At 35.0% G+C, this 26,544-nt stretch overlaps 1 protein-coding gene across 2 annotated transcripts in view; it reads left to right on the top strand.

The window, feature by feature from the left end:
• Window positions 1-23,585, top strand: part of Stx7 (syntaxin 7) — a 42,170-nt gene extending 18,585 nt beyond the window's left edge. Inside the window, exons 3-10 of one of the 2 annotated variants that reach the window (XM_046449664.2) lie at window positions 12,556-12,625; window positions 14,511-14,604; window positions 15,404-15,541; window positions 16,354-16,406; window positions 16,932-17,028; window positions 17,928-18,000; window positions 19,659-19,741; window positions 22,259-23,585. In XM_046449664.2, coding sequence (XP_046305620.1) covers window positions 12,556-12,625; window positions 14,511-14,604; window positions 15,404-15,541; window positions 16,354-16,406; window positions 16,932-17,028; window positions 17,928-18,000; window positions 19,659-19,741; window positions 22,259-22,351 — 701 coding nt within the window. In that variant the 3' untranslated portion in view covers window positions 22,352-23,585. The other variant, XM_046449672.2, reaches the window with a different exon arrangement.
• The last annotated feature ends 2,959 nt before the right edge of the window (window positions 23,586-26,544 follow it).

The following is a 26,544-nucleotide window of genomic DNA, read 5'->3' as shown; positions in this document are numbered from 1 at the left end:
TGAAACACAGCAAAGACCAAACTGTATTGCTCTGGTAGAGGGGACTGTGTTTATTAAGAAGATATCTGGGGAGTCAGGCTTTACTGAGGAGTTGAAAGTGGAACAGATATTGGAAGGAAATAGGGAATGGGTCCTGCAGAATTTGAGGGAAGAACATTTTTACACGGGAAGAGCATGTACAAGGGCCCTTAGTGGAAGTTCACCAGCTGCACTAGAGGAATGGTGGGGTGGGAGAGTAGGAGCCTGGGTCCGGTTGGGTAGGGCCTTGCAGGACTTACACTTTTAACTTGGATGGAATAAGAATTGGAGCTGAGGATGATGGTGTATGAGAAGAGAGGCGCAGTTTTAGATTTGTCAGTAGCCAGGAAAGAGGGAGAGGGGCCAGAACAGATATGGTGGCAGACTGCAGAATTTTAGTTTAGTCAGAAAGCCCGTGGAGACATGGGAAGTGAGGACAAGAGGCAGGACCAATGTATGGTAGCTTGGTGGACCGTGTGTCCTTGTTAATGATCTGGGCATACATGGGATGATAATTTGTAAGTGACCCACATGAAATCAGGATTGTGGAAGAGGTATAGCTGTTGGTGATGAGACAGTATCCTGGGAGCCTGTGACTGAGGGAGACAGAGAGTTCTGGGGAGAAGTGAGCAAAGAACTAGACCAGGACAGTTGAAGCATTCAGCCCCAAGAACTTAAGAGAGGCAGTGGAACGAATGACAGTGGGCCAGAGCTGTGGTCTCCAGGGTGAGGGCCAAGGCCAGGAAACCAAAATGACCACAGCTGCCCTAGAAGGTGTAGAGGGTCTGGTGCTTTCAGTGTGTCCGTCTGTCTTGTGCTCCTCGTCATTTGGTCTTCATGTCCGAATTCACTTTTCTTTTTCTTTCCTGAGCTCTTCTAATTTCTGCTTCACCCGTGCCTATTATCTGTCCATGTCCTCTAGGAGCTCTTTTGTGATCATCCTTTAAAACTTCAATTGTGTCAATTTTTTTGTTTTTTTTTTTTAAAGGAAAAAATTTTGTGGGTGTTTTGGATTGTGTGTTTTAGTTTATCCACTTTGTGGCAGCCTTGCTTCTGCTGTGTATCCTGTAGGAGTTTTACCACTTCTTCCACACTTTAAAGTGATCTTTTGTGAGGTTGTTATTCCTCTTTTTTATTCAAATGGAATGAGTTTGATTTTCCTGGCAGGAGGTTCCTGTGACTCTGGCAGGAGAGTGTCTCCTTTCCCTGCTCAGGCCTCTTTCTGTACTGTCCTCAGGGACTTGATTCTCTCCTCCTCTGCTTCTCAGAACCTCACCTGGTGTAGGAGGCTTCCCCCTCCAGTCCTAATGTCACTCCATCACGTCATGAGTCTCAGAACGCACAGCCACCTCTTTGCAAGGCCTTGCCCTCCTTTTAGAGAAAGGTCACGTCAGCAGTTTGTTGACCTCTTTTCACCTGCCCTGGCAGACTGCCCACTCCTCCTCAGTTCCCCCTCAGGGTGAGATCTTCTCTCTGCTAAAAGTTGAGTGCTCCTTATCCAAAATGCTTGGCACCAGCAAGTGTTTCAGATGTCAGACTTTGCATTTTAGTATATCTGTTTACTCTTAAAGAAATACCTTGGGGATGAGGCCCAAGTCAAACATAAACATCATTTATGTTTCATAGATCCCCTTGAACACGTAGCCTTCATGTAACTTTATATAATATTTTTAATAATTTTGTGCATGGGCTGGGGGTGTAACTCAGTGGTAGACTGCTGGCCTAGCACCCACAAGGCCCTGAGTTTGATCCCCAGCACTTGTAGCATCTTGTTGCCACTCAAAAAGTTTTAGAATTTGGAACATTTCAGATTTTGGATTTTCAGATGAGGGATGCTCAATCTATAGTGAATGCTGGTGACCGTATGTAGTTCTGTCTCTCACCTCCTTCCCTCTGCAACTCCCATTACTCTCTGCCTAACCACCAGGCTTCTTGCTCAGGATCTGCTCTTTTCTGTTCCTTTTGGCCATATTTATATCCCCACATTGGGGATATTTTTCTAATTTCTATAAAAATGTAGTTTTCATGACTGTTCTCCAGCCAGCCCCCTCTGTTCTGTATTGTTTGCAGAGGGAAGATGGGGATAGCGTCAGAAACAAGCTTCTGCCCTGTTCCTATGGAAGCAGATATATTCAGTGTTTTAGATACATCTAGATAGTAATATCTTGGCAGTGAGAACTGATCAGAAATTGGGAATGAGGTAAGGGTTTGAGAATCATTGCCATATATACCGAGGCACTTGTGACATGGCTAATCCTCAGCTGCTTTGATAGCAGAATTTTGGGGCCATAATTTTGGGTGATGAAAAGGAAGCTCTTAGATGTCCTGAGCCATAGGAGGCACCAGGAGGAGTGCAGAACTGCAAGGTACTTCACCATCGCCATGTCCCTGCCTGTTTGCTCCTAACACAGTTACACTCTGCAGAGGCTGTTCCAGTCTACCTCAGAACAGGTGGACTGAGCAGGTCTGTGTGATAAAATGTGAGCAAAGAATATCTTTGCTAAGAGAGACAGGTTGTAATGTTCAGGCCACCAGAAATCCCAGATTATTATTTACACACAGTTTTCAGGTAACCCCACTTTATTGTTAAGAATCATATCTTCAGATTTAACTATTTAATCTACAATAGTGTTGAGCTGCCCAAGTTTACATTTTGTTGACGTGTACTTTTCTGCCTTAGAAGTATCTGGGAAGAAAACCAATGAAAAACTTAAAATAAAGCACATTCTAAATTCAATATTGCTTTGCAGAAGTTGAATTTACCTGTAGGGATTCTGAGCTGGGAGTGAAAGCACAATAAACTGGGACTTGGGTCCCTGGAGGCAGAGGCTCCCCAGTGAGCTTCTCCACCCTAGACTCACACTTTAGAGGATCTGTCTTCACAATTTGCATCATTGCTTTTACCCACTAGCAAGATAAGCTTCTTCCTGTACTGGTCACAAGACAGAGCAGGAGATAGCTCATTAAAAAAAGCCACAATTATTTTAGTAGCTGCCTTTCAGATCTTCTAGAAAGTGTTTTCACTTGTGAACTGCTTTTGAGAACTTTACTTTTCTTAGTTTTTCTTGATACATGAAATAAGTGAATGAAGTTCATTTGTTTTGTTGTTGTTAATAATTGACTTTTTTGTGTTGATAATTGATTTATTTTCAACTCATTGATATTTTCAAATAATGTATTTTCCTCTACACCTTTTGCTTTTTAATGAACCTGAATTCTAACTCTAAATTTACCAGTAATAGCTTGTTTCATTCTTATAGAGATCTATACTGTTTCCAGAATGTATATATTCACATATATCACTTTGTTTAATACTCAAACTCTGATGCGGAGAATTTTTGGTAAATCAAGGAAGATTTGAACCTAAACAAAGATATGAGTTTGTTTCTTATGACATTCACTATATGTAACTGCATTATAGTAATCATGTATGTGTAAATATATGTGTGTGTTTGTAAAACCTGCACACACACACACACACACACACACATATACACATACATTCTTTGCTAGAAAGCTTTATTTTTTTAACCAGTGATTGAGCTCAGGGTGCTTAACCACTCAGCCACAGTCCTTTTTATTTTTATTTCATTTTTTAAAATTTTGAGTCAGGGTCTCACTAAATTGCTTAGGGCCTTGCTAAATTGCTAAAAGGCTGGCTTTGAATTTGTGATCCTTTTGCCTCAGCCTCCCACACCACTGGGATTACAGGAGTGTTGTTATACCTGACAGCTAGAAATCACTACTCCACTAGATGGCGGCAGACCCACGTGGAACTGAATGGATTTTCCCTGCTGCTGCTGAAGAGCCAGAAATGGAACTGTTTCATTTTGGAGGAAGCAGTAATACCTTTTTAGCATGCCTCAAAAGTAGTTTTTTTTTTTTTTTAATCTTTCTGTTTTGAAAAATGTAATATATTCTTTAAGTTTCCTCTCTGAAAGTGAGTAATGGTGAGAATGGGTTCAAAACTGTAGAAAGTGCAAAAATGATTTGTTCATTGTAGTCTCATAAAGATATATCTTGATTTAATCTTATCTCTGTGAATTAGATAATTTTTTCTTCAAGAATCTGATTACTTCATAGAGATAAAATTAATAGTTCCTTTTATAATTTTAGATTTATTCCTTTATTTTCCTATTTAGTGAATTTTTCTCTTTAACTGAATTTAAGTCTGCACATTAGTAGAATATAACTATCCTAAAACTCATATGTAACACCCCAGGTAAGATAATACAACAGAACCATAAAGACCAGACTTTGGGAGAAACTAGGAGGATTATTAGTTTTCTAGATCACCATCCTGCTTGTCATCTGCCTAGAAACCTCTTGTCTTCCTTTTTCTCAGCTCTTTTTTCTCAGACATTTTACCATTGTCAACTGGGATATGAGAAAATAGCCTTTGAAACATTTATCCTACTATTCTTACTCTTCCAGAACCTGGAGAATAATGAAATAATGGAGTGGTAATACAGCAAGTACTCTACAAAAATACTCGACTTAATGAAAAAGTAACTGATTCTGTATCTAAGTTGAAAATTACGGAGATTCAACTCAGTATATGTGCATGTTAAGTGGAAATTTTGCAGCTTGATAAATATTTTAGCAGACAGTGCTAATAATACAATGAGTACTTAGTACATTTAACATATTGAGTCTAGTTCATAAATATAAAGTTTAGTGATTTTTAATAATTCAGGACAGGGAGCAGCCAGTTTTTTCTGTGAAGGGTTAATTACTAAATATTTTATATTTTTAGACATATGGTCTCTTGCATAGTCTTCATTTTGTTAGTGGTATTGATTTGGGTTTTTGTTAACTCCCTAAATAAAATACCCATTCTTAGCTTGGAGGACTGTACAAAACTAGGTTGCTGGCTCATCAGGGTCCGTAATTTGCTGACCCTCGTATAGGAGGGTAATGTTAGTCCTATGTAGAATGATGTCTCTGGAATCTTTAAGTTTTATAAAACCTGAAGAAAGGGAAGACATTTATCTATTGATTTGTTTCAGCTGGATAGAAGGATGCTGTGCGCCACTGCTTGGCATGAAACTTACTTGTAGCACTGTTAATACTCTGAAAATCTAAGCCCAGTTCCTTTAGATGACTTTTTAAAGTGAGACACACTTAGTTTTTTCTTTGCTTTGGCAACTATCACATACCTGGATTATTAAATAATCTCTTAAAAGTCTTTTATTCTCTGTTCTTTCAGCACATTGAAAAATATTGTTTTGAAAATCAAAAGGTCTACATTCTAATCCCAGTTCTCCTACAAAGCTACAGTTTCTTGAATATATCAAGAAATTGGAGTATGCTTCCAATTTCTTTGTAAAATAGGATTAAACTAATGCCATATGATATTTTTTCTCAAATTTGATTTGGTGATTTCACCTTTATATTTCCATAGGGCCTTTATCAGCTGATCAAACAAAGCCTTTAGTTGTTCCTTAAGTGTAGACCTATTCAAGCAAAGAACACTGCCAAATTAATGTTCTTGTCAAAAAACCTCCCATTGTTCCTGCCACATAGCAGACACCCAGTAAACCTTGAGTGAATAACAAGTGCACATAGTTATTTTTTGGAATTCATCTCTTATTTATGCTTTGTGTTTTAGAAATACATGTCATTTCCCTTTTTAAAATGTATTCTTATTGTTATACATGATAGTAGAATGCATTTTGACACCTCATACACAAATGGAGTATAACTTCTCCTTTTTTTGGTTGTACATGATGTAGATTCACACCAGTCATGTCGTCATATATGTACATAGGGTAATAGTGTTCAGTTCATTCTACTATCCTTTCTACCCACATACCCTCTCCCCTCCTTTCACTCCCTTCTGCCTAATCCTAAGCACCTTTATTCTTCCCTAATGCCCCACCCCTTATTGTAAGTTAGCATCAGCACATCAGAGAAAACATTTGACCTTTGGCTTCTGAGGATTGGCTTACTTCACTTAGCAAGATATTCTCTTGCTCCATCCATTACTGGCAGATGCCATGATTTCATTCTTCTTTAAGGGTGAGTCATATTCTGTTTTGGGTTTTTTTTTTTGTGTGTGTGTGTGTGTATGTAAAATGATGTCTCTGGAATCTTTCTGTTTTATAATACCTAAAGAAAGGGAAGACATTTATTTATTGATTTGTTTCAACTGCACAGAGGATGCTGTAATACACTGCTTGGCCACACACATACACACATGCACACACACACACACACACACACCACATTTTTTCTATCTGTTTATCTGTTCATAGTATAGGTATTATGATTTGAGCTGCTAAAAACATTGATGTGGCTGTGTCACTGTAGTATGCTGATTTTAAGTCCTTTGGGTATAGACCAATACATGCCATTTCTTACATTAAGTTTAATCTTTCCAGTGTTCTACTATGGTAATGTTATAAAAATAATCTTTGAGAATCAACAGTATGGTAAATTCTGAAGACATAAAAATAAATAAAATATAGTACTTGCCTTTAAGGAGTTTAACTGTTAGTTGTGGAGACTAATAGGTAATCTCTTTATATCTCAGTATGGTAAAAACGTTTGAATTTCCAAACTGAAGTGTTCTGTTTCTAAACTCAATGCAAGTACAACCTCCATTTAAGATATATTTGGATATCTTAAGATATATTTAGATATCTTCAAAACTCAATGCAAGTACAACCTCCATTTAAGCTTTGCAAGTTATACTCTGTTTGGAAACCCATATTAGAGGTTCTTTTGTGTTTGGGGCATTTTTATAACATTCATTTTATTTATTGTTACTACCTTCTCTTTGGATATGATTTTGTGACTTTTTTTCTTTCCTTTTATAGATGAGATACTACCTGAGTGTAGGGTCTTGTCTTCTGTTTGCATTCATGAGAAGTACCTAGCACTCATTCAGTAGATGCATCGTCTTAGGCAATAATGTAATGGTTGCATTCCTAAGAGTCTTTATTTTATGAGGCATCATATTATTTAAACAGTTGTTTGAGTGAAAAATGAGGTTGTTAGCCAAAGCGTTTTATTTGTAAGGAATATCAATATCCATAGAACCTAAATAATACTGAGTAAATCCAACTTTTGCTCACTAACTAGTTTGTATATGAGTCTAGTATTTTGTTTTTGTGATAGTTACTACTACTGTCTTTATTAATCACCTGAATTACTTGCACTGAAGGCATACAAAGCTCAGAGACTCTCTTAAAACAGGTTTGTTACTTTAACAACCAGTTTTTTCCCTTCCAAAGACTGGTCTGTGATATTACATTTTATTGGTCATAATAACCAACAAGATCCCAATTTTATAGAAATTTGGGGTATTAATGTGACCAAAAATAGATTGCTTTTATAGTTTATCTCTTTTTGTGTCCTACAATGAACATGTTTCTTCTTTTTCATTCTTAAGCTTAAAAAAAAAAAAAAACCTTGCTAACATGCTAATACTCTGTCATACAACCAGAATTCCTCTCCTCTTTCAAAAAAAAAGGGGGGGGGGTCAAACTAAAGAATATTCAGTTTGTCTAGTACAAAGCCTAATGGGCATTTTTTTAATCCATCTATTATCTTCTTTCAGATTGAATTGCAGTATTCCTTAGCGTGTGGGCTAAACCCCAAGTCATTGCAGCCACTAACAACACAACCCATATGAAACAGTAGAGGAAATGGATAGGGAAGTCGACACAGTTAAGATATCTAAATATATACATTGTGAGGCAAGAAAGAAAACAGTCACAGGCTGCAGTGCAGTATTTATTACTAGTTTCTCCTATAGTAATTATTCCGTGCTCCTTTTGTCTTTATTCAGCACTTCAGCTGTTTGGGATAAATCACACATTCAGTCTTGGGTTCCTATTGCTCCCGTTCACATGCTCTGTGGTTCTGATGGTTATGATTGAAAATGGCAGTATTATCAGGTTCCCCCCTTTCCATCTCCTGAGGTTTACATCCCCCGCTCTTATTTTTGTACGGACATACCCTTATTTCCTCTTCATAATGACTTCAGTTGACATTATACTACCTTGACCTTAAATGGCCAGATGGAGTCTTAGCTTCTGCTTCACTGGGGCCATAACTACATTCCCATGAGTGTTGTCTCCAAGTCACCTTGAGGTATGGAAGAAAATTACAAATGGGTAATTAGGTGGAATTGTGAAGCATTTTGCTCTACTGTCACCCTTTAGTTCTCAAGTCTAAGCTTTTTTATGGTTATTTGTGAAGTCGCACCTTAGAATGGTTCTTTGAGAATATAAAGATCCTGTAGTGTAGCACATTAGCTTCACAAGATTTTTGTCCCCTGGGAGGCATTATAATTGAGTCTTCATGGACTATCAAACACTTCTAGAAGTCCAGCAACTTCTAGATAATGGAGATCAGTGAATCCCTTTGTCCTTAAAACATCCATTATTTTTTTTCTCTGTAATTTCTTGATCTGAAGCACTCATGTATGGGACGTCATTATTGGGATTAATTCGTGGAATTAGGAATGGTAGAAGTGTGGGGGAAGGGTAGAATAAGCATTACAAAAACCCAGAGAAGGTCTGGGTTGTGGCTCAGTGGTAGAGTACTTGCCCGCATGTGTGAGAATTCGATCCTTAACACGTCATAAAAATAATAATAATAACTGCCGCAGTCTGGCTGGGCACAATCAGGAGCCACTTGTCAAAAGAAACTAACTTTATTTTTAGAACCACACACGCCAAACAAAACAGCCTCTCAGGAAAAACCCTCAGAGCCTCAACTGCCACCACCGGCTTTCCACAAGCCTCTCTCTCCCACACCAGCTTCTCTCCACCTCCCACAATCCTCCTGCTCTTGAGGCCGATTGGCTGGGTCACGTGGGCGGAGCCAAAAAAGTCCCCCAATGAGCAGCTCCGTGGTCTGAAAGGGCAGGGAAACAGCCCAATGAGCATCACCGCAGAGGAGCCAATCAGCTAGATGTTGCTGGGGCCGCTGTGAGCCAATCATCAGCCGGCAGCTGGAAGTTTGCTGGGGCCCCTTCAGCTGTGGCTCTCAACAAATAACTAAATAAAATAAAATTATTTTTTTTAAAAAAAGAGTAGCACTATTTCAGTGAGTAAAAAATTCTGCCTCCTCTAAAGTGGAAGGGACATAATCATCTTGCCCCTCAAGAATGGCAGGCACCCTAATCACCAGTAAACAGATCACATCTTGCACTCGGAGTCACCTTCTGAATTAGCTTTGGCTGTTAGCCATCTGCATCCTCCAGACAGTCCACTTAGATGGGAACTGCAGACATCACCACTCCTTGCTCCTTCACTCCTTTGCAGTGGCATTTCTGAGCAATTGCCTAGGATTAGGTATTGCTCTTAATTTACTGTTTTGTCCAAGTGAGTGTATTAGCTTTGCATCACTGTGACAAAATACCTGAAATAAAGGACTTCAAAGGAGAAAACACTTAGTTGGGTTCACAGTTTTAGAGCTTTCAGTCCATGGTTGCCTAGCCCAGTTGGTTTTAAGCCTATGGTGAGGTGGGGTGGTACAACATGGCAGAAGAACATGGAAGAGAAGAGCTGCTCACCTCATGGTGGTCAGCAAGTAGAGGGGTTGGAGGAAGAGAGCAGGGAACAGAATGTATCCTTTGAAGGCATGTTCTCCTTCCTTCAATGAGGCCCCACCTTCTGAGGTTTCTGCCATCTCGCAATAGCCCCTAAGGTTATTTATAAATCCGTAGTGGATTAATCCATTGAGGAGGTCAGAGCCCTCCTGATCTAATGACCTCCCAAAGGCCCACATGAACTTTTGAAGACATTTCAAATCCAAATCATAACAGTGAGGAATCCCTAAGGACCCCAGTGGTCTCTTGCTTCCTATAAGAACTGTTTCTCAGGGAGTATGGGGGAGAACTGGGGACAGGTGAGTATCTGTTGAGAAACTGGGGAAGTTACCTTGTAATGGATTTAGGTTCCCACTGCGCCTACCAGAAGCAGTTCTTTCTCCTTACTTCTTAAAGCCTGAATAATTGTATACCATACATTATAGTTATTTTTGTCTTTCCAGTTATCTTTTTCTTTCCAAGATTGATATTTTTTTAATCTTTTTTTGCTATTGAATTTATTCATAAATATGGAAGTTCCTTTGGTTGGTCGGTTTCTACTAGATTGTTAGTCTCTAACTTTTGTTTTTAAGGCTTTTGATTTTGTAGTAACAGCCATACTCATTTCTTTTCCTAATTTTTTACCAATCTGGTAGGTGAAAAGTTGATTATCAGTGGAATTTATATTTATTTGCCTTTTATGAACTATAAGATTATAACTTTTGTCCATTTTATAATGGAGTTGTTTTTCTATTACCAGTTGTAGGAGTTTTTTCTATATTAGATTTTCATCACAGTCTACAGTTATTTTTCTCCCATGTATACACACACAGGTTATACAATATATATATTTGTAATATATGTGCATATTTTTCACATAACATTTTAAAATTTTATGTGGTCAAATTTTTCAGAACCTTGATAGTTTTTATTTTATATCTTGTTCAGTTAATATTGTATTCCCAACTCCAAGATCATACATCAGATCACATGAGAAGTACATATTTATATTTACATGTAGTAATTTATTTTCAGTTTTTAATATTTAAATTCATAATTCATTATAAATTTATTTTGCTAGATGATGTGAAATAGGGTTACATAATGTGACTTTCTTATAGAAGAAAAACCCTCTAGAATGGAGATAAATATGCCTCTGTTGTATAGAGAGCCATATCACACTTTGTATTATCAACATCTTTTTGCTTTTTAAATAAAAGCTGTAAGTCCCAGGAAAATCTGTTAAGGTTGAGAGGGAAATATGTAACTGATTATAAGCAGCCACACATTAAACACAACAAACAAAATTTCTCATCCCACAAAAACAAATTTGATCCCCCCAAAAGCAAGAAGAAATTCCTCTGAATCTAGCAGAATGTTGAATAACTGTAGCTATATACAGTTCCTGTTAATTATTTATATTTTCCACTTTAACTTGAAAGCAGTGTTTATTGTCTCATACTCATTGAACAAAAGTTATCCTGCATTTTGGAATAGTTTATCATTGCCTTGATGCTATAAATAAATAATGACTGTTTAAAGCATTAGGCTTTATAAATAAACTCATTTTAAATAAAAACAGTGGGTGGTTTGGATTGTTCTTCTCTAGTTCTTGGAAATGAGAAAGTTATTTAAGATGAATTTTCAACTTATTTCTTCTTGGCATTTTTTATGTATAATATTCATAAAAATATGAATTTGTAAAGAACCTTTTTTTAATTGCAGTGATCATAAGCTTATGAAGTATGGGCCTAACAAAAATATGAATCTCCTAATTTTTCGTCTTAAATTATGTACATAATCTAAACCTAGAGAAAGGGAAAATTATAGTACAATGAACCGTTCACCTGGGTTCAACAAAAATTGTTGACATTTTTCAACTTTTGTTTAATATATCTCTCTCTATATATATATCCAGATTTTTCCAGTTTCTACACTGTTTTTTAATGCTTTTTTAAAAAAATTTAGAATCCAGTAAAAAAAAATATAGTTCCTTTTAGGTGTTTCACTCTTTTAGTTCTTTAATTTTAAAAAGCTCCTCTGGAAGTGGGGATGTAGCTCAATGACAGAGCACCTGCTTAGCCTGTGTGAGACCCTGGGTTCAATTGCCAGCAACACAGTAAAAATAAAACACTTCACTGCCTTCTTTGTCTTTTTCTTCTTCTTTTGCGATATTGACATTTTTGAAAGTCCAGCCAGTTTTCTTGTACATTATTCCACAGTCTAGATTGATCTGATCTCTTCTTCATTATTAGATTCAGGATAAAACTTTTGGCAAGCAAAATACTGAAGTCATATTGTGACTTCTCTCCTGCGTCAGGCCAGGAGGTTGACCATGTCTGTGCATCCTGTTCTTGGTGCTAAATTTGATCATGTTTTAAACAACAGATTTATCTATGATGAGGTTATCTTCTAAATGTCATCTGTGTCTTTGATAATTTGAAGTTGAATGAATATCTTCTGATCTTCGTGTCCTTTAATGATCCTTGCCTGAATCAGTTAATATGTAATAATTGAAAAGTGATTTTTTTTTCTAATTTTGTCATTCCTTCCTCATTTACAAACTATAATCCATTCACTTTATATTATAATGAAATATGCAGTTGTCATAGTTACTTGCTTCATGAGTTTCAAGCCTCACAAGTCTATGCCAGTAAAGTTAAGTTAAAGTCTATGTAGTATTTTATTTATTTGCTGTCCTGATAGAGTAGGGAAATATTAATTTTTGATAATAAATGCAGTTGCACATTTTTACATTCCCACTCAATTTTCTTTCAAAATTAATCCATTTTTGTTACTAATTAGATTTGAATAAACCACTGATTTTTTCCTTCTCTTCTCAGTGTTGTATATCATTATCTCTTTCCTTTTCTTTTTAAACTGCCAGATTACCTAATTGCTTCTAACCTGATTATTTCTGTAGCCCTAACATTTGTAAGTAATAATAAATAAATAATTTGTAAAAATTACACTTTTATTTTTCATTATAATAGCTGTGGAAATACAGAGGAGCCTAAATCAACTTGGAACACCTCAAGATTCACCTGAATTGAGACAACAGCTGTAAGTATTTAATTAAACAAGAAAAGAAATGAAAAGAAAACCTATTTCTGTTGTTATATGGCTCTTGTAGAATGTGTTTACTGGGAAAAAAATATAAAACTAAAAAGGTGTCTTTGCAGCCTTACCCAGACCAAGCTATCATGTATTCTTTTTCCCTGTCCAGAAAGGCATATGTTTTTATTTTAGAGATCTGGCTTATTCTGTCAAATCAAAATTTCTTTAGTTAGTTTTTCTTACATTTTAAAAATAGGTTGGTTTCATAACTTTTGAAAAATTACCCTCTAAGCTCCTCAATTGATGTGATTATTTCCCACAGTCAACAGTCCATGCAGTGACGAGATTTTTACTTGGTTCTGGTACATATCCAGTTATTTGAACTGTCTCCCCAAAAGTTTATACCTATATCCCTGAATTTCAGAGTGTTAGCATCTATTAAATGAAAGTTATAATTAAGTTGCGTAATACATGTTCCAGTAAATTAATATGCTCTATGGACAATAATAATATTTGTCTGTGACATATTATAGAGTTTACAGTGTTTATACATATCATCTCATCTGAACTGTACAAAATTAGAATGAGATAGATTAAAAGAACTACTTCTAGTTTGCTTTTGGGAATTTGATGATTTGCCCAACATTATTCAGAACCTGACTCTAAGTCCTCAATGTTGTTATAGCTACAGATTTCATGTAGCATATATGTAATAAATGATAGCTCCAACTAACAGTACCCACGGAAGGAAAATTACAAAGAAGGAGAAATTCAAAGGTAGGTAATAGCAATTAATATTTTTAAGAAGTGCAACTTGAAAAATTTACTCTTGTCTATAATTTATATTTTATTTTTCTGTAATGGATAGCTGTCAGCATGGTAAAAATGCTCCAAATCTAATAGTTGCATATTAAAGTAGAATGGAATTGCACAATGCTTAACAGTTATAGTATTAAGATAAGAGTTAATTGTTGAAATTCTGAGTATATAGATATGATTATTATTGTGTCCTTTTGGAACTTTGACAATAATACCATTCCCAAGATTCAAAATTTGGTAGAGATATAAATAGGTTATAATTCTTGTTGATCCCATACAGATATCTATACTTAGACATATTCTCAGTCTCTCTTTAGTGTGGCCAGTCCATGTTTAAAATACATGGCATTATATATGAGAGCACTAATGTTTATAAAGCATCAACTTAATACAGCTTATTTTTTTAAGTGTCAAAGTTCTTAAGTTAAAAATTGTACCTTATAAGCTAGCTAGGAAGATACAAACACAAGTATAATTTACTTCTTTTCTTGTGTTCCGTTCCCTTTACAAGAAAATGCTATTACTTTTTCCATATCAAGTTTAAATAATAGTAAATTTATACTATTATTACGTATTTTTCCTTTTTTAAGGTATTTAGAGGATATAAATGTCCATATAAAGAATTAGAAAGACCACCGTGTATGTAAGATGTGGGAAATAAGTCAAAGGCAACAGCTAACTTCCCAGGTGTAGGACTCAGAGTAAAGTCTCCTACACTTTCAGTACCTCAAACATAGAGGACCAGACAACCAGCAATCTCTCTGTCAAATTCCCTCCCCACTGGAGTCATTTGTGTTCCTAAAAGGCTACTGATATTATTTTGCAAGCTTGATTGTCACGTGTAAATGAAGAACTTTTGCTAAATGTTTACCAAAATATAGGATCAGAAAATTCTGTTTTGATAGAGGAAATTTAAAACCAGTTTATAAAACTACTTCAAGTAGTTTAAATGCTTGGTAAAAAGAGATCTTTTCTAAATCTGTTCATCTGCATTGATTCAAGTGGCAGAATTGTAGCTTAAAAAAATATATGGGTTCTTTGGCTGTAATGCATGTTTTCTTTCTCACTTTAGGCAACAGAAGCAGCAGTATACTAATCAACTTGCCAAGGAAACAGACAAGTACATTAAAGAGTTTGGATCTCTACCCACCACTCCCAGTGAACAGGTATCAGGCTTTAAGACACATCATTGATGTGTTGAACGTGAAAGAAGTCAAAATGATTGTAGGGTCTTTGAACTGTGATGCTAGAAAGGAAATGAGGGGACAAAAAATAACTTATTAGAGATTAGTTCATGGAACAGAAAACTGTATTTAATTTCTCAGGTAGTATCTTGTGGTTTAATGAAGCAAAAATTATTGCAATGTAGGAGCCCTGACCCATAATTAAGTAAGTGCCCAGAAAGTGCTTCCTGAGTAATTGCTTCCAGGCCTTCAGACTGACTCTGTGCATCTCCTACACTTGTTCAAGATGTGAGGTCGCCTAGGGGCACATTTTTATGTCCTTTAATGGAAGTTAAGCTATTACTTAGGTAAGAATAAAAGATTTTATTTCCAAAAACAAACTACTTGAAAATAACCTCAAAGACCCAGGTTTTAGCAGCTGTGAAAATCTGAGGTGAGAAATCCAACAGAATGGGCATTTTGCCTTACAGTAAATGCCATTAAGGAGTTTGAATCTCTGCCCACCATCCTCAGTAAATAGGTATCAAGATACATTTGTGTATTAATGTGAAAGTAGTCAAATGCATTGTAGGATCTTTGAACTGTGATTTGAATATTCTGTCAAAATGTTATTTGAACATACTGTCAAAGTGTTATTGAGAGTTAATCAGTAAGTCCCTGTAATTGCAGAGTGCAAATTTCATGATGAAGTAAAGAGCCAGCCATTGGTAAAACAACTATTGCAAAATCTGTTGAACTTCACAGCTTGATTCTAGTACACATTTTCCTCCCTTTCTTCCAGCGTCAAAGGAAAATACAAAAGGATCGATTAGTGGCTGAATTTACAACATCACTAACAAACTTTCAGAAAGTCCAGAGACAAGCTGCTGAAAGAGAGAAAGAGTTTGTGGCTCGAGTAAGAGCCAGCTCCAGAGTATCCGTAAGTATTTTTCCTTACTGGTAGAAATACTCTGAAAGGGTCCCATAAAAGTCTGCATTAGCATGATTTTATATATCATAAAGACCTGTGAATATCTTGGAAATCTACATTTGAATATTTATTTTCAGACTTTTCTGCTCTATTTTTAAGAAGATTTTGGGTTATGTATTGTTGTGGTTGTTTTGTCATGCCATGGAACAACAGATTACAGATCATATAAAATTATAGAAACATATTTTGTCAAAAAAGATTAGGAGTTGAATCCTGGTAGTGTTTTCATAGTGACTTGATCTGAAGCTTCCCACTGTGTACATGCTAATGTAGGTAGCACTTTACTCCTGCATTATTTAAAAATAATATTGAGGTGAACAGAACGAATGTACTGTAGAAATACTGAAAACCAGTATGATCCTGGAGAAAATAAATGAAAATATGATTTAAGGTGGAATATTGAGTTAGTCTAATTTTAAAATCTAATTTTAATTGAAACCATCACAAGTTGTTTTGTTATTCTTTAATATAGGTTCCACAATTATATTAAATTTTAACCAAGTAATATTTATTATTTTGCCTTTGAGAATATTTAATGAATTCCTTCCTTACCAACTTTCATTACTACTTGAAGCAGTTGGCCTAGAAAATTAGAACAAGAACTTTTCTTTCTCTCCTTCCTTACACACACACACACATACACACACACCCAGAAAATCCAAATACATAAATAAATTTAGATTATTTTAAGGGAAAACGTTTTTTCCTTGTCTGTGATTTCTTTGATCTTTCTTAATCCAACCTATTACTAAATTATGCAGGGCACATTTCCTGAGGACGGCTCAAAAGAAAGGAATCTTGTATCCTGGGAAAGGTAAAAAAAAAAAATACAAAACAGTTTATAGATCAAAATATAATTTTTAAAATTTTATACATTATAGTTCCTAGTAGAATGCTTTCAATATATGATAACACAAATACCCTACATTATTTATAAATTGAAAACAGTAAATTGAAAAAAATTTCCAAATAAGTATTTATAAAGCATTTATTATAAAATATGTAAAATAATTATCCAAATAAATATTTATTGATGTAATATTTAGTTATAGATTTTTCTTTTATATGAGGTTTAAGTCGACTAAAAAGAAACCCAGTTGCCAAATACAGCTTTCAAAAATAAAATAATAAATCTAAAACCATATAAGATAAAATAATGAGTAGAATGAAAAATGAGTATAATTTGAGTTAATATGGCTATTGTTTTTTTAACACTTTTAAAAATGAGCAATGCTGTGACTTTGAGGAATGAGGTATCCTATTTAGTGTTTCTTAAATAGAAAATAAGCCCCATTATTTTGAATGTCAGTTCATATATATATTATTTTCTTTTTATTAGCCAAACACAGCCTCCAGTGCAAGTGCAAGATGAAGAAATCACAGAGGATGACCTCCGCCTTATTCATGAGAGAGAGTCTTCTATCAGGCAGCTTGAAGTAAGCTTCATATCACAGAGTTGGGCTGCTGCATTATTGTCTTAGTTGATGCTCAGAGTGCTTAGATAATGCTGGGGAAAGGTCAAGATTGAAACATTTACTTAAGTTTTCTTTCATCAAGACAACTACAGTCTGTTGAGGGCCTCCTCTGTGCTAGTCCCTGTATTATAATTTCTTCATGTTCATTATCTTATTTAGTAGTCCTCATTAAGCTCTCTGAACTAGTTAGTTAACTATATCATTATCATTGCCATTTTACAGATGGAAAAATTAAGACCCATAATGAATATGTAAATTGCCCCACCTGCTTAAATAAAATATTTAAACTTTACTCCTAAATTGAGCAAACTGATAGTTATATATTGAAGATAAGTAAATTTATAACTTTATTTTCTAATAAATTTACTTCTTTATCCTGTAAGTGAAATTTATAACTTGACTAATCCATTGCATATTTAAATTTATTAATGTGAGGCTTTAAATTTATATTAAATTTAAAGTTTTATTCTTTTAAATTGTCTAATTGGTATATATTTTTGCTAAAAATATATCATAAGAATATTTACTCTTCAAAGCAGGTACTGCTTTGATAATAAAAATATCAGATTGCATAAAATGTATTTTGAAATCCACAGCCTTTCTTTTATTATAGATCCTTCATTTCCATCCTGCCTCACTTCATATTTTTTAATGTTGTAACCTTATTTTAGAGACATAGTAGCTGTTGTTCAGTCTTTTTAGTTGAGATTGCTTGCAGTACAATGTTTCCTGATGTTAAATCTAAGTGCATTATTGCCTATGTTTGAATATTGGTTTGGATATTTTTAAAAAATCCTCCCTTTATAGATTGGTAGCTAAATTTCATATATTACATAATTATATATGTCTTTTTATCTTAGGCTGATATTATGGATATTAATGAAATATTTAAAGATTTGGGAATGATGATTCATGAACAGGGAGACGTGATAGGTAAGCCCTACTCTTGCAGACATAATGGGGTGGGTGTAAGTAAGTTACATGTAATTTACCTGTAGTAACTTTCTCCACAAAAGAAAACTGCTTACATTTTTTTTTCTCCGTGGGTTCCCTGGAATCAAAAGCATAACCTCTACAACAAAGTGTCACCCTTGACCTCATCCAAAACAGACCTCTTGTTGTGACCGTAGTTGAAATGATCAGCTTCATTTATTTCAGAAGCCCCAAATTAATCAGGGCTTACTGCTTCTGAGACCATAGAAGGCACCATGTAACATCATTCCAGTTTATTTCCAAGGCCTCTCTTTTCAGACTTATCTCAAGTTAATTCTTATCATGCCTTGGAACTTTAGGGCTACTTAGGGCATTTGTAATTGTGCATGCTGTCTTGTCTTCTGGCCTATAGAGAATAGGCAGCCATTTGCCTGATCATTCATGCTAATAGCTTTTGGTATATTCATTTCAGTAGATTATTTAGATACCAGGATTTTTTTTTAAAGAATCATTTTTAAGTTACCAAAATTCCTTGTAAGTTTAGATATAATACTTCTTCACTGAAGTTGTAATTATCAGCATTGATCCAGGATCCTGATAATTTTTACATTTTGAAATATGGTGCCTATGTATAAAGATATATTTAATGTTTTCCTGGATTTGGTTCAATTGAAATACTGCACCATTAGTTTAATATAAATATTATTTGTTCATTCTTACTCTCCTCTGTAATCACAGGATAACATTAAAAAAAAAAAACACAATTTAGTCATTCATCCAATGAATGTTTATTGAGCCGTATGTCCAGGCACAAATTTAGGCATTTAGTATTCAACTGAAATTAAACAGCAGATAAAAAGCCCTGCCATTATGGTTCTTATGTTTGGGGGAAAGAGACAGTTTAAAAAAACATAAAAGCAAAGTAAGTAAATGGTGATAAGTAGTATGGGGAAAGTAAGGGTAGGATAGGGAGATGGGACCGCTGGGATCAGCACAGAGGTGGGCTGATTATGGCTACAGAGCAAATGACAGTTTTCAATCTCTGAAAGTAGATTTCAAATTTTAAAGTAGATTGGGTTTACAAAGATAAGGGAATAAGAAACTGAAAAACATTAAGGACTAACATGATAATTTGATAACTAAATATATGTATATTAGGGACCAGACTTTAGCATTTGGGTCGTTTTTGTTGTTGTTGCTCTATAAGGAAATGATATTCTTTGGAAAGTCAAGGTACTATCTTTTTCCCCAAGTGATGAAAATCTTTAGTAGTAAGAAGAAGAGGTTTGATCTCCCGCTTTGCATACTGGTCTTGAGATAGAACAAGCATTGGAGCTTGAGACTGAGACAAGCCCTTTTTACTGACACTGATTTGATAAGGTCAGGGTGATAGTTCTTTTGGGGGCCTTCCAGTTAGAACTGGAGTTGTATTAAAATGAGGGCAATCAGGGTTCTTTTGTTCAAATTTTTTTGTATTGCTTGGACTAACTGAGAAATAATATAGGAAAGAATTATAGCCAACTTAAAAAGTTCAACTTTGTGATAAACTGCTATTCACCTTTGAAGAATAAGCATATGTATTCATATTTTGAATGAAAATGGAGCATCAGTATGTTTTTAACAGTTTTATGTGTGTGTGTGTGTGTTTTATTTTAAAGATAGCATAGAAGCCAACGTAGAAAGTGCAGAGGTACACGTTCAGCAGGCGAGCCAGCAGCTGTCAAGGGCAGCAAATTATCAGGTAATGTTAACTGTGATAGATTTTCTAATAACTTGAAATGGAGAGAGAGAGAGAGAGAGAGAGAGAGAGAGAGAGAGAGAGGGAGGGAGGGAGAGAGGGAGAGAGAGAGAGAGAGAATGAGAATATGAGAATCACACACACAGAGATCAGTCATGTTTAACGTGACTATAGATGTTAATTTTTAAATCTCATGGATTTAAAATTTTAAATCTCATGAAGCTAGAAATATGCCAGGCAGTTTAAAATTGGTTTTCACCTGGATATGCTCAGGGTTGAACCAGAGGTACTGTGATCCCCAAGGGTAGTGTTAAAAGTTTAGTGTTAAGAGTTCTGATTGTGGCAGTAGACAGCTCCAAGCTTTCTAGTGGTCGTCTCTGAGATCATTGTGACATTTCAACCCAGAACCCTCCATTTCTCACTCTTCCCTTTTATCTTTTCTTTCTTGTTGTCAGTGGCAATTTGGGTTAATGGTGGAGATGCTTGTCCTAGAAAGATTGCTTCTGATCCTAATAATAATTTTATTAGCTTGGAGTGTTATTAATCATTAGATATTATCCACATTCTGCCCTTCTCCAGGAATGAATGTATTTCTTTATTGAATCAGAATCCATATTTATGTGTCAAATATAAGTTGTGTCATCTATACAAATATTAGGACCATGAACTAATAATGTATCATATTATACTTAAACTTTTGATATTTAACAAGTATAATGCCAGGCTTGGGGCAACCCCTAAATAGCACAATAGCATTTAATTTCTCTTTTAGAGCCCAGTTTTTTTTTTCTTGTCATGATAATTATCATTTTTCTCAGATCTTGTTACTTTCTTATAAAATACCTAAGATATTTTCAAGTTCTTAGACATTTTCCGTTGTTTTAAACCTTTCTCACTTAGCAGTTGCCTTTCATGTCACTGCCATTTTTACACAGGACAAATCACTGCGTAAGTGACATGGAAAGAACAGTGAAGCTGTATGTAGATTGCTGAGGAAAATAGTGATAGCCAATCATATTTGTTGTCAGTGTCTCTGATTTACCATTGTGTGTATAATTCAGATCTGTAGCTTAGCAGCATCTCCTGATGTGGACTTTAGATGTCCCTCATGAATAGTTGAATCACGTAAACACAGGGTAATCTGTAAATACCAGGGGTCTTTTGGAGCTGTTAGTGCATAACTGCTGAAACAGTGTATAACAGGATTCATCAGTGACTAGATTTATGTTGTTTTGTTTTGCTTTTGGATTTTTCCTCCTTACTTTCCCTCTTCCTTGTGGAAGGTCAAGCCTACATGCACCCTGGGGGAAAGGCACATGTCTTCCCAGGCTGCACTCCAACTCTGAGAGCTGCCTCCAGGCTTCATTCCCACAGGCCTCAAAGGGGTAACACTTGGCTAGACCGCTCAGGTGTTGAGAAAGGAGCTAGCTTTCCTATCATTCCACTTGGAAGCCTGGTATTAAACTTATGCCCTGCAAACCTTGGTGCTTCTAAATGGTTGGCTAGAAGCATAAACATAGAACTGTGAGCATAAAGAAAGTTGATAAATGCTCTTTATCACCTAAGGACTTCATTCCCCAACATTAGGGGAAGTACCTCTGGGCACCAAATGAACCATGACTGAGACGAGGAGATACATGGGTCTGTAACCAAGTAGAGTCTGGGAGAAATATTTATGCCTGATTGATATCAAAACTTCAGAAAATTGTGTTTAATATATGAAGAAGGCACAATTGAATATTTAATATGTGAAATACTTAAAGAATTTATATTTGTCAGGGTAATTTCAGAGTCTGACATGTATTGTTTTGTAAATGTTATAGTACTGCTAATTGACACAAAGTACATTTACAAATTTTCCTACTTTGTAAGAAAAAGGATTCCTGCATGTTGGTGTGAGATGCGCAGCCATTAAAGAAATACAGAAATCTACAGCAGAGCCAGGAACGAAGAATGGAACAAAATTCTTAACTTCTGTATTTTGAATGACAACTTATAATTTTGTTAGATCTTCAGTGTTTTATTTGTGTGTTGAGATTTGGAATATAATTTCCATTAATATTAAAGAATGGGAACAATTTTGCAAACTAATAAATTTACTATAGGAAAAATTGCCAAACATTTATGCTTGCTGATTGATTCAGAGAACTCATATTTTAGAGCAGCTATTTGATATAATTTTTTTAAAAATGTATAAGCTTTTAAGCTGTTCTTTGTTTTAATTTATAGGTAACCTGTTATCTCTTAACTCTGTATCTTTTTTAAGCCCAACCACGTGCCCAGAAAAAATAACTGACATTTAAAAATTTCTCCCTGACTTATAGCATTAATTCAAGAATATTTTTTGAAATAATAGTACCATATGTGTTGTAGAGATTTTTGAGAAACAAAACACAGCCAGAAATTTGAGGTCAATAAACTGTTATTGATTTTACTCTTGAAATGAACCAAATTATCTTCAGTTGCCATAGAGACACCCCACTGAATCTGTAAACATGTTTTTTGTTTTTGCACCTGCAGCGCAAATCCAGAAAAACCCTGTGCATCATCATTTTTATCCTTGTCATTGGAGCTTTGATTATCGGTGTCATCATATGGAGATTGACAAGCTAAAATTAAAAAGGAACACACCATTGCACTACATTGTCTAAATTATGTAGGAAGATCCTGTAATCATGTTTTTATTATTATTTTAAAGTTCTTGCATTAAGGATGGTTCTCATACTTATTTTTATTGGCAGGGGGCTCCTTTGGATTAAATCTGATATTTTCTAATACTGAAACTTTTTCTAAATATTGCTGGTGAAACTTCCATACTTTTTGATTTAGTAATTGTTAGTTTTCTGCCCACATTGTATATGCCTTGCATTTATAATTTATTTACTCTATTTGACTCAGTTTTAGAATTAGTACATTTAAAGGTATATGTGCTCTGTTCATATCTGTCACTGTATAAAATGCACTTGATTTATGATATTTTGATTAAAAAAATCTCAAATTTAATTTTGATTTGGGCCAGCAGAGGAAATAATTCTGGAGAATTTACATAATTAACCTATCATTTTATGGGATTGTTTTTCTAGTTCACAACAGCACAATTTCTCAATTTCATTGTTACTGTTGGATTTCTTTTAAGACCCTTGGTTTCTGTGAATAAAATCAATGAATAATGTCCTTGAATCTCTCATGTACCTGATGTGTATATATTAAGCATTTGCTGTAGATTGCCTAGTGAAAATACTGAGGATAGATTGTTTTCGCATCCTGCCTATTTAAGTCTGATGTCTACTAGGGAAAGTGTAATTACTCTAAATGTCTGACATAATTTGGAGGAAAGGTATGGAAAATCCTTACTAATATCTATTCTGATTTGTTTTAAAGATTCCTACTTGTTATTCCACTCAGTTTTCTTAATGCTCTCTGGTTTTGTGGGTAATTATCTCCTTTCCTTGTATCCTATAGAATAAGGGTTATATATGTATTTTAGGGTCAAAATTACTTTTAGGAAGTAACTTCCCACCGTTGTTGTTTTTGATCACCTAAAACTTAAAATTTATTGTTTATGTTGAATTCCATTTTATACCATTATTCATCGGAAAAGGAATTGGATGTTTGCCAGTTAACTCACTTGCCTTTTCTAATCAATGTTGTTTTAATGCACTAATCTGAATACTGTAAAGACAATTCTCTTAGTTTATAGTATTTTATAATGTTCTTATTATAGCAGTTTGGTAGTGAAGATAGTGTTTACTATGACAGCTCTGAGACTTCAAATGAGAACAAACAAAATATTATGTAACTAAGTAGATTGTATCCTTGCAAACAAATAAAGCTGATTTCAAAGGTCTTTAGGGTAGGTTTATTTTATGGGGATTATGTTTCCAAGAGATTCATACTTCCCTTACACTTTTGGTGCTGTCCTCACTGAACCGTCAACACTGGAGATGTAAACCACATAGCCTGTGGCAATTCCATTCTGCGTCTTTTGGGATTACCAGTTGACTTGAAGTTTTTTTGGGGGGAATCTTGGACAGTTTCATCACTAATAAATAGAAGCAACTTTGCCCATCAGTAAAACTCAGTTCTATCCATGAAAAGACTCTACAGAAAACTTGTTGGTGAGTGATTGGAACTTTTAGACTTTGTGTTGCTTTAGTCAACAGGGTGGGTGATATCAGGAAAATTTTATACAAATACCATCTATTCCGGTGGTCAGCACAGTCCCACGAGGACTGCTGAACATGGTCTTTCTTTACTAATGAATAGAAGCACACATGCTGTTGCATGCATTACCCTACAGTCTTATAACTATATGAAAGTCTCAGTGGCATCCACATATCAGTTTTTACCAGTTATACTTGAAAAATGCTTATTCTCATACAGGCCAACCACCTTTATTTCCATTTACTTCATGGTAAGTTCTCAATAACACCAAAAGCACTTATAATATTTTAGCCGGGCATGGTGGTATTTGCTTATAATCCCAACATCTTGGGAAACTGAGGCAGGAAGATTACAAATTCAAAGCCAGCCTCAGCTACTTAGCAAGGTCCTAAGCAAAATTCAAAAAATGGGGCAATGGCTCAGTGGTTAAGTGCCCCTAGTACCAAAATAAATTAATTAAAAATTTAAAAAGAATATTTTAGCATAATTTTGGTATATTTAAGATATAATCATTTATAAATAATTTTAATTTTAACTGAACACTTATTAGTGATTTAAAACAGGAACTTTAGTATCTTTTTTATAAATTTATTCTGATTATGTGTATATAACAGCAGAATGCATTTTGATTCATTGTACACAATTGCAGTACAACTTTTCATTTCTCTAATTGTACACCATGTAGCATCATACCATATGTGCAGGCATACATGTTCATAGGATAATAATGTCCATCACATTCTACCATCTTTCCTGCCCTCACACCCGCTCTCTTTCTCTCCCTCCACTTTGGCCAATCAAAGTTCCTCCTTTTGTCCCATCCCCCCCCCATACCCACCATTATGAATCAGCATCCACTTATCAGAGAGAACGTTCAGCTTTTGGTTTGGGGGGATTGGCTTATTCCCTCAGCATGATATTCCCCAACTCCGTCTATTTACCTGCAAATACCATAATTTTATTCTCTTTTAATGCTGTGTAATATTCCATTGTATATATTATACACCACAGTTTCTTTATCCATTCATCTGTTGAAGGACATCTAGGTTTCTTCCACAATTTAGCTACTGTGAATTGAGCTGCTATAAAATTGATGTGACTATGTTACTATAGAATGCTGATTTTGAGTCCTTTGGGTGTGAACTAAGGGGTGGGAGAGCTAGGTCAAATAGTGATTCCATTCCAAGTTTTCTAAGGAATTTCCATACTCCTTTCCAGATTGGTTGCACCAATTTGCAGTCCCACCAGCAATGTATGAGTGTGCCTTCTCCCCCACATCCTCACTAACATTTATTTTTGCTTATATTCTTGATAACTCCCATTCTGACTAGCATGAGATGAAATATTAGAGTAATTTGAACATTTTTTCATTTATTTGTTGGTCAATTGTATATCTTCCGAAAAGTTTCTGTTCAACTCCTTAGCCTATTTGTTGATTGGAATGTTTGTTTTTGTGGTGTTAAGTTTTTTGAGTTCTTTATACTGGAGTGCTCTATCTGATGTGCCTGTGGCAAAAATTTGCACCTAAAATATAGACTCTCTGTTTACCTCATTGATTGTTTCTTTTGCTGAGAAGAAGCTTTTTAATTTGAATCCATACCATTTATTGATTCGTATTTTTATTTCTTACACGTAAGAGTCTTGTTAAGGAAGTCAGAGTCTAATCTGACATGATGAAGATTTAGACCTACTTTTTCCTCTATTAGGCACAGGGTTTCTGATCTAATTCTTAAGTCCTTGATCCACTTTGAGTTGAGTTTTGTGCATGGTGAGAGAGATAGGGGTTTAGTTTTATTTTGCTGCAAATGGATTTCCAGTTCTCCCAGCACCATTTGTTGAAGAAGCTTTCTTTTCTCCACTGTGTGTTTTCAGCTCCTTTGTCTAGTGTGAGATAACTTTGTTTATGTGGTTTTGTCTCTGTGTCTTCTATTCTGTACCATTGGTCTACTTGTCTATTTTGGTGCCACTACCATGCTATTTTTATTAATGTAGCTTTGTAGTATGGTGTTGTGATGCCTCCTGCTTCCCTCTTCTTGTTAAGGATTTCTTTGGCTATTTCTTTGGCTATTCTGGGTCTCTTATTTTTCCAAGTGAATTTCATGATTACTTTTTCTATTTCTATAAGGAATGATGTTGGGATTTTAATTGGAATCACATTGAATCTGTATAGCGCTTTGGGTACTATGGCCATTTTGACAATATTAATTTTGCCTATCCAAGAGCATAGGAGATCTTTCCATCTTCTAAGGTCTTCTTCAGTTTCTTTCTATAATGTTCTGTAGTTTTCATTGTAGAGATCTTTCACCTCTTCTGTTGATTCCCACGTTTTTTTTGTTGTTGTTTTTTAAGGCTATTGTGAATGGAGTAGTTTTCCTAATTTCTCTTTCAGAGGATTCATCACTGGTATATAGAAATGCATTTGATTTATGGGTATTGATTTTATACCCTGCTACTTTGCTGAATTCATTTATTAATTCAGGAAGTTTTCTGGTGGAATTTTTTGGATACTCTAAGTATAGAATCATGTCATCTTTAAATAATGATAGTTTGAGTTCTTCTTTTCCTGTTTGTATCCCTTTAATTTCTTTTTCTCTAATTGCTCTAGACAGGCTAGAGTTTCAAGTACTGTGTTGAATAGAAGT

The sequence above is a fragment of the Marmota monax genome, unplaced genomic scaffold (assembly GCF_021218885.2).
Source record: "Marmota monax isolate L192 unplaced genomic scaffold, Marmota_monax_Labrador192_F-V1.1 WCK01_AAM20220418_F8-fsc00030, whole genome shotgun sequence".
NCBI classification, from domain to species: Eukaryota; Metazoa; Chordata; class Mammalia; order Rodentia; family Sciuridae; genus Marmota; species Marmota monax.
Note: the sequence above shows the minus strand (reverse complement) of the source record. Positions and strands in the feature narration are given on the sequence as shown.